Source organism: Neltuma alba, unplaced genomic scaffold (assembly GCF_004799145.2).
Source record: "Neltuma alba isolate B1F8T4 unplaced genomic scaffold, ASM479914v2 tig00004597_pilon, whole genome shotgun sequence".
Taxonomy (NCBI): Eukaryota; Viridiplantae; Streptophyta; class Magnoliopsida; order Fabales; family Fabaceae; genus Neltuma; species Neltuma alba.
The window spans coordinates 29028-36947 of NW_021633780.1; the positions used below are offsets into that span (position 1 = coordinate 29028).

The following is a 7920-nucleotide window of genomic DNA, read 5'->3' on the forward strand; positions in this document are numbered from 1 at the left end:
ACCTATTTTATAATATAACTTATATTACAAAATGAATTTTATATTTAGAATAAAAAAGAAATCACTCAGCAAACGGAAATGACCAAAGAATAACATAAAAGAAGGGAGGGTCCTAAAAAGAGAGAGAGTAGAAATATACAGAGAGAATTACATCACACAACTGACACACCACCCTCTCCTTATGATGCACTTTTTATTAGTGTCCACTTCCCACGAAAACCAATCTAAGCATGAGTCCTATCCAGCCCATTAGTCAGGATTACAATGATTCATTGATTTTCCTCCTTCAAGTGAAATATATAATTAACATTTCCCTTTAAATTATGTACTCCTCGTCTTCATAATATAGAATTTAATTAACGAGTTGATATTAGTTCTATATATAAGACCTATTTTATTTGTTTTTTAATTTTTTTTCAAATTAACTCTATCGATATTTCCTCAATAATAATAATCAAGTAAGAGAGGGAGTGAAAGAATTAACGAAGATACTTAGGGTGTTTTAGAAATAACATATTATAATAACTAATTTAACTAACATAATTAATTTACTCAAGTTAATTAATTAGGTCATATATTAAGAACCGAGTATTTTTTTTTTTTTGTGGAAAAAAAACTCACTACTGGCCCGAGTTGAGTTCCATGGAGATGACCACCGAGCAATTACTATATTTCCCATATAACATGCGACCTGATAAATTTTCATTTTAAGACTTGTCTAATAGAAACTTACCTCGGTTTTAGAGCATCCTCGACGCAAGCATATATTGTGACACACACTATTATTCCAAAAAATGAAATAGAAATATTATGCAATCGCATTTTTTCACCTCTCTTCCAAATATTTCCCATATATAAATTCATCTAACAGACTTACATGAAAAAAGTGTATGTTCAATACCTTAATTTTGAAGTGAGTCACATTTTAACTCTATTTTTTTTCACTATTTCATGATAATCTTTTGACTTTTAAGATGTGGCAAAAAAAAAACTTTTTAGTTTTAAACTGTATCAAATAAGTCAACAAAAAAGATAATAACTTGTGTACTCCAAATTTGTTTTATCGGTATTACTATGTTACAATTTCTGTAAGAATTATAATTTAATATTTTTAAGGCTTAAAATAAATAATTACTACCTTTAGAATATTTTATTTTGAGACATTAATAATTTAAATACAACAGTAAATTATACATTAGCATTTTTAGGTAGAATTAATTGTCACATTATTGATTTTCAAGTGAAAAATTCACAAATAATGACGTGGATTGGATTTATTTATCATAATTGCCAACTTTTTTTAAATGATGACACAATTGCAATAAATAAACATATATAGATAGAAAAGTAGATAATAACAAAATAGTAGATTAATGCACAATTTAAGGTTGTGTTTTTTTTTTTCCAATTAATAACATTATAGAGTTTGTTGCTAAAAAAATACTACCTTCGGTCCTAATTATAAGAACCAGTTGACTAATTTGAGGAGATTAAGAAAGTAAGTTGAGTAAGTTATTTGTCCTAGATATGTGTTGTCTTTCCGAAAATATCCTTGCTAATCAAGTGTATTAACTAGAACTCTTATTATTAGAAGGGTTACTTTGGAAAAAAATGTATAAATATGAAAGACAAAATGGATTGGGGTCTTATATTTAGGATCAAAATAAAAGTCAAACAAGGTCTTATATTAAGAACCGAGGTAGTACTCCTCCGGTCCTTAATATAGGACCCAATTCTTGAGTTGGTTTTGGTCCTAAATATAAGACCCATTTCTCATATTTATTAGTTTTCTCTAAATTACCCCTATGAATACTTCCTCAATCATAATCAAGTAGAAGAGGGAGAGGGATATTAAGAAAGATGATTATGGTATTTTAGGAAAAATGTATCACTTTTTTTATAATTAACTAACTTACCTAACTTCCTTAATCTAATCAAATTAGTTAAATAGGTCTTATATTAAGGACCGGAGGAGTATTATATTAGTACGATGGTTTTGAAAATTTTTTAAAATAATGTAATTATGAGTAATACTCTCGGTAGGAAGTAGGAGCCTATTTCATCCAAAAAAGAAGAAGTCGGAGCGTACCCGCATGTTCGGCCACCCGCCCTCCGACGGTGCGCCCCCTCTCTCCTGCGTCGACTCGTCTTGCCGCGGCCCACCACCGGCCAGACTCCGGCAAATCGCGCTAAATGACATTGATTTCTTCATGCATGGGCGTCACTACCGTCTCTAACACATAAGTGATACAGGGAGGTAAATCTGATTGAAAAAGCCCTACTTCAATCGTCAGCAGGTTAGTAGATAGATTGATAGATAGCTTGTTTACAAAAGGGGCTGGCCTGATTTGGCTTCTTTATGGACATTCCGGTCTGTTTGATAGTGCTATCTACTAGTTTTGCAACTCAGCCAGTTTCCATTTGCGTATGAAGCATGCTTGAAATCATGATCCTTAAGACCTTAACTAGCGCAGTTTTCTTAATTTTAGTCAACAAAAAATTCGCATTTCATTACATAAAATACATATTTTTTTCAATTGCAGGTTGAATTCTGTTTTATTTCCCCCTGTTTGCTCACCTAGATTTTCAATTTTAATACTGGACGGGCTGACTGATTTCATCAGGCTTCAGAGTTTGATTCTTCTACAAAACACACTCAAATTTGAATTTAGACAACCATAAAGCCATAACTATGGCTGGGTTGGAGGAATTGAGGAAAAAACTCGCACCTTTATTTGATGCGGAGAAGGGCTTTTCGACAGGTTCTACTTTGGACCCTTGTGATTCGTACACAGTAAGTCTCTTTCTATGTCTACTTGCTATATATGTATGTTCACTTGCCATTGAGAAGCATAACATAATAATATATAAAATTTCTATATTGAATATTCCTAATACTCAATTTTCTTTGGTCCTAATTGATGAATTAGTTATCAGATGGTGGAACTGTTAACTTATTGAGCAAATCATATGGGGTGTACAATATCAACGAGCTTGGACTGCAAAAATGCACATCTCGATCTATAGATGAAACTGATCACAGTGAAAAAACATATAGATGTGCTTCCCATGAGATGAGAATATTTGGAGCAATTGGTAGTGGTGCCAGCAGTATTGTGCAGAGAGCTATACATATACCAACACATAGAATTATAGCGTTGAAGAAAATCAATATCTTTGAGAAGGTATTTTTGTGGCACTTTGCTATACTTCCCTATGTTGTTTTTACAACATTCAAGTTATCTTTACTCATCAGAGAGTTTGCTCAGGAAATTTGCATTTATGACCATCAGTAAAGCATTTACTTTAGTATTTACTGGATATTTGTCTGTCAAAATTCAATCTTTTGTTTCATGGAAGAAAGAATGCTGAGGAATAAAATCATGGTCAGTTTGTGTTCTGGAGTTGCACATAAATAGTGACCTCCAAAATGCAAGTACAATGACAATGCTGGTTATGGGGATAAGTAATCCCTTGTTGTCTAATGATTGTGTTTCTTCATGTCAATTAGGAGAAAAGGCAGCAACTTCTTACTGAAATAAGGACATTATGTGAAGCACCTTGTTACCAAGGTCTTGTTGAATTCCATGGGGCATTCTACACTCCAGACTCTGGACAGATAAGCATAGCTTTGGAGTACATGGATGGAGGATCCCTAGCAGATATCCTAGCAGTGCATGGAAAAATACCTGAATCTATTCTTTCAGCCATGTTTCAGAAGCTCCTGCATGTAAGAAAAAATTGCATATGCTTTCATTTCAAACTTCTTCATTATAGAATATAAATGCTAACTGCTGTGATACTTTGTCTTTTATCCTCTGGCAGGGGTTAAGCTATCTGCATGGAGTCAGACATTTAGTACACAGAGACATAAAACCAGCCAATTTACTTGTAAATCTCAAGGGGGAACCAAAAATTACTGATTTTGGTATCAGTGCTGGCTTAGAGAATTCAGTGGCAATGGTTAGTATAGATGTTATGTGATCCTTAGTTTCTGTGATTTTATTGCTTCCTTGACATTTATAAGCTAAAAAGTTAGCTTTCATGCTCAGCTGTGACTACTACTAAGTTGTGGAGTTACATTCATTTGTCTGTGGATGCAATTTTGCAGTGTGCTACTTTTGTTGGAACTGTTACATACATGTCACCTGAGCGAATTCGAAATGATAGCTATTCTTTTCCTGCTGATATATGGAGCCTTGGTCTTGCCCTGCTTGAGTGTGGAACTGGAGAATTCCCATATACAGCTAATGAAGGTCCTGTAAATCTTATGTTGCAGGTGATTGTCAATACTTCTTGTTCTTAATTTTTTTTTTTTTTTTGTTTGGATCATTGTGCATGCTTACCCTCAGTATTGCTTGGAATAAAGAATAGTTTGGCTTAAGTTTTGCCTGTCACTTGCATAAACGACTTTTCTTATGTGAATCATGAAGCCTCGATTACAGAGGAGAGAAGTGGATTTTTAATTCGGTCTGGCAACAATGCCATAAGCTTCCAATAAATGAAGAGTAACTCACACGATGAATTTGATCTAGAGCTATTTAACTATGCCTTTTTCATCACCCTGCTTTATGTCAAAAAATATGAATTTGATCTCTGTACTGGTGATATCCTCGTGGCAGTTCACCAGCACACATCTCTTTCTTCTCATGCATCTTATGATTATCTGTTTGTTGAGTTGAGACTATTTGAAGATAGTCTTAACCTTGCTAATCATGTATTATTTAGTTTCGAAGACATGTCCCTTCTTTGATGGTGTCTACCAATGATTAATCACTAAGAAATAGTGATTTGATTGAAAATCATTGTTTACAATATTGTACTGACTTTTTTCACTTGTTTTTTTTTTAATAAAAAGACAATATATATTAAAAAGCAGAGCTTAAAGTACTACATCAGAATAACTAGAAATAGAAAATAAAAAAAGGTTCCTAACAAAGTTGCTATTAGAAGAACAATTTGGAAAAGAGTTTAGCATCATCAAAATGTCTTGTGCAATAGTGGAGGAAGATCCTGCATAGAAGGAGTGCCGATTGAAGAACTTTTTCTTTGTGCAAATGATAAGAAAAGGTTCCTGTGGCTCAAAAGTGGCATGTGACAGAATCCAATAAATCATCAGACGTAAGCAAAGAACACAAAAGGAGTCGTGAGTGGCCTTAAAACACAAGCAGGAAAATTTATGGACTGGATAACCTCTCTACCATATGATGCCATGATAGAAAACCTTTTTACTCCTCTTCTTCTTCCCTTTTGATAAATTAATGGACCAGCCATTGTTGAGAGATTTTTCACTTGTTAGTCAGAGATCTTTACCTGTAAAAGCTGTAATTTAATGGAATCGCCAACTTATAACACTGGATTTGATTAATACATATGAACGTTTGATCCCTGCCTCAGATTATTATCAATAACTATCAATTTCATTCGAGTGATGCGTGCACATGAGCTTCCTGTGTTTTGCTAATAATTATAATTGTTTTATGGCAGATTCTAGAAGATCCATCACCATCACCGTCAAATCACAAGTTTTCACCTGAATTCAACTCATTTGTTGGTGCTTGCTTGCAGAAGGACCCAGATGCCAGGCCAACAGCAGATGAGGTTAGAAAAATGTTGATGCCTTATTCTGTATTAATCAATGTCTGGTGTCTATGGCTTGGGATTCCATGACCTTAGTGATTTGTCTCCATACTTTTCTACTCATTTATTTCATGTGATTTATTTACTTATAATGTTCTTTCATGTTCTTGCCTAATAGAAGGTGTAGCATGTCTTATAGTACATGTCTATTCTTAGTGCTTCGTGCAACTTACCATGTCAGTCCTGTCATAGAGAGCGCCATTAAATACAGTCATGATGATCAGAACTTGATCAATTAGTGCTTCAACTGCAGTTGCTTCGGCACCCCTTTATCACAAAGTATGAGAATGCCAACGTAGATTTAGCAGGATTTGTACGAAGTGTCTTTGATCCAACACAACGAATGAAGGACTTGGCTGATGTAAGTAGCTGCCATTTTTCACCTGCTTTAAAGCTTAATTGGAGTAAACGTTGACGAAATAATATGAGAAGCTCGTGTTCACCTTCACAGCTCGTTATTTACTATGAAAACTATTCCTCCATTCAAAGGATGAATAGACCCCAAAATTGGGTGGATGCTTTATGAGAATTTTGAGAGATTCAAATCTATGCTTAGTGTTTTGGTTCACAAAAAAATATATGCTTACTGAATGAGCGTTTTACCTTCCCATCTTCACAGATGTTCACGATTCATTATTACTTACTGTTCGATGGACCCGATGATCTCTGGCTTCATACTAGGAGCTTATACAATGAAGGTTCAATTTTCAGGTCTGGTCTGCATCTAATGTCTTGATTATGTAACAAGCACTTGTTTGGATTTGACAATAATTGAATTAAATCTCCTCCACGAAACTTATTTGAGCTGGATGACAGAAATAATACTTAGGACAGCATATATGGTTGAAAATGAACTCCATCTATATCTATATAAATCTTGCATTAGTCATAAGCCATGGACGGTGTAACTCAAATTCTGTGCAAAGCATGGGCCACACAATCTAATCAACCCTAATGACTTTAAGTATCATTCGGAATTTCCATGACGACATGCTTGATCTTGCTTAGTTAGGATCTGGTCAAAGACCCAATGGATATTCTCAGTTAACACAAAATGTTAAAATTTATGAGAAGCTGTACTATTTATGAGTTATGAGCAGTATCTCACCTCAAACTTCGTGCATTGTACAGAAAACACGTCTAGTTAGTTATATATTTTTTAAAGCTTTCTATGTCATCAATGTTATCTTCTACGTATTGCAGTTTCTCTGGGAAGCAATACGTTGGTCCAAACAATATTTTTGCAAAACTGTCGAGTATCCGAAGTACATTAGTTGGTGACTGGCCTCCTGACAAGCTGGTGCATGTCGTTGAAAAGCTTCAATGCCGTGCCCACGGTGAGGATGGAGTTGCAATTAGGGTATCAGGATCCTTTATTATTGGTAATCAATTCCTGATATGTGGAGATGGCATTCAAGTAGAGGGGTTGCCAAGCTTTAAGGATCTTGGAATTGATGTTTCTAGCAGGCGAATGGGTACATTTCATGAACAGTTTATCATAACACCCACCAATCTCATTGGATGCTACTCCATAGCTAACCAAGAGTTGTACATAAACCAATAGTGGTCTATTTAACACTAGGAATACTTCTCTAATTCAAAGTTCACATCATATTAGAGCAAATCTTCCCAGCCTTGTAGCACGTTTCAAATTTTTATGTGTTTAGTCTAATCTGTATTTATCTATCTACCTACATTTTCGTTATTAGGCCACACTTAGTGGCTTACTGGCTTTGCTGTGTGGTTATGATATAGGGAAAAAAAAAATGTTAGAGGTTTGTGGACTCACTTGAATTTTGTATATATTTGTCTGAATTATTGAAGAATTGCTTGGTCCTTGTTATGAGAAAATCTCTAATTTGTTTCAAGCGTTTATTATGTTTTTCCCTTGATGCCTTTTGTTGCCTTGACTTTCTCCCCCCCCTATACCAATTCAGTGCAGAGACATCAAGATAGCAAACAAATAATTTAATAAACATTAGGGACAATACAATAATATTATAAACTTGTTAATTTTAGACAGATTTAAGAACATGCCTAGCTTTAGCCAATTTTTTAAATACCTATGAATTTGGTAAAAGGTTTAATAGATATAAGAATAACTTTTATTTATTTTGACATTTCACAAAATTTTTTAGAGAGAGAGAGAGAAAACCCTCCACTTATAAGAGCTCCAACTCCTCCTCTTTTTTTTTTTTCCCCCAAATAAATTCTGTGTGTTATTCGCGAGAAAAGTTCATATTTTCGCACAAAAACTAATCAGTGAGAAAGATATAATTA

The 7920-nt window shown here is 34.2% G+C and overlaps 1 protein-coding gene across 2 annotated transcripts; it reads left to right on the top strand.

Annotated features, from left to right (window-relative positions):
• Positions 1-2134: 2134 nt before the first annotated feature.
• LOC114745289 (mitogen-activated protein kinase kinase 3) lies at positions 2135-7491 on the top strand. 2 transcript variants are annotated; one of them, XM_028933441.1, is made up of 10 exons: positions 2135-2257; positions 2544-2794; positions 2931-3185; positions 3512-3730; positions 3826-3963; positions 4112-4279; positions 5488-5601; positions 5894-6001; positions 6260-6351; positions 6844-7491. In XM_028933441.1, exons 2-10 carry the CDS (start codon positions 2693-2695, stop codon positions 7202-7204), a joined length of 1557 nt encoding a protein of 518 aa, XP_028789274.1. In that variant the 5' UTR covers positions 2135-2257; positions 2544-2692; the 3' UTR covers positions 7205-7491. The 2 variants fall into 2 exon arrangements, with proteins under 2 accessions (XP_028789274.1, XP_028789275.1); XM_028933442.1 differs by having other exon boundaries at positions 2625-2794.
• The last annotated feature ends 429 nt before the right edge of the window (positions 7492-7920 follow it).

What these genes read in the sequence shown, in the direction of transcription:
- LOC114745289 (XM_028933441.1), top strand. Translation starts at nt 2,693, where the DNA reads ATGGCTGGGTTGGAGGAATTGAGGAAAAAACTCGCACCTTTATTTGAT. An exon ending in ACCCTTGTGATTCGTACACA is followed by an intron (nt 2,795 to 2,930) that starts GTAAGTCTCTTT and finishes TTGATGAATTAG; the next exon opens with TTATCAGATGGTGGAACTGT. An exon ending in CCAGGCCAACAGCAGATGAG is followed by an intron (nt 5,602 to 5,893) that starts GTTAGAAAAATG and finishes CTTCAACTGCAG; the next exon opens with TTGCTTCGGCACCCCTTTAT.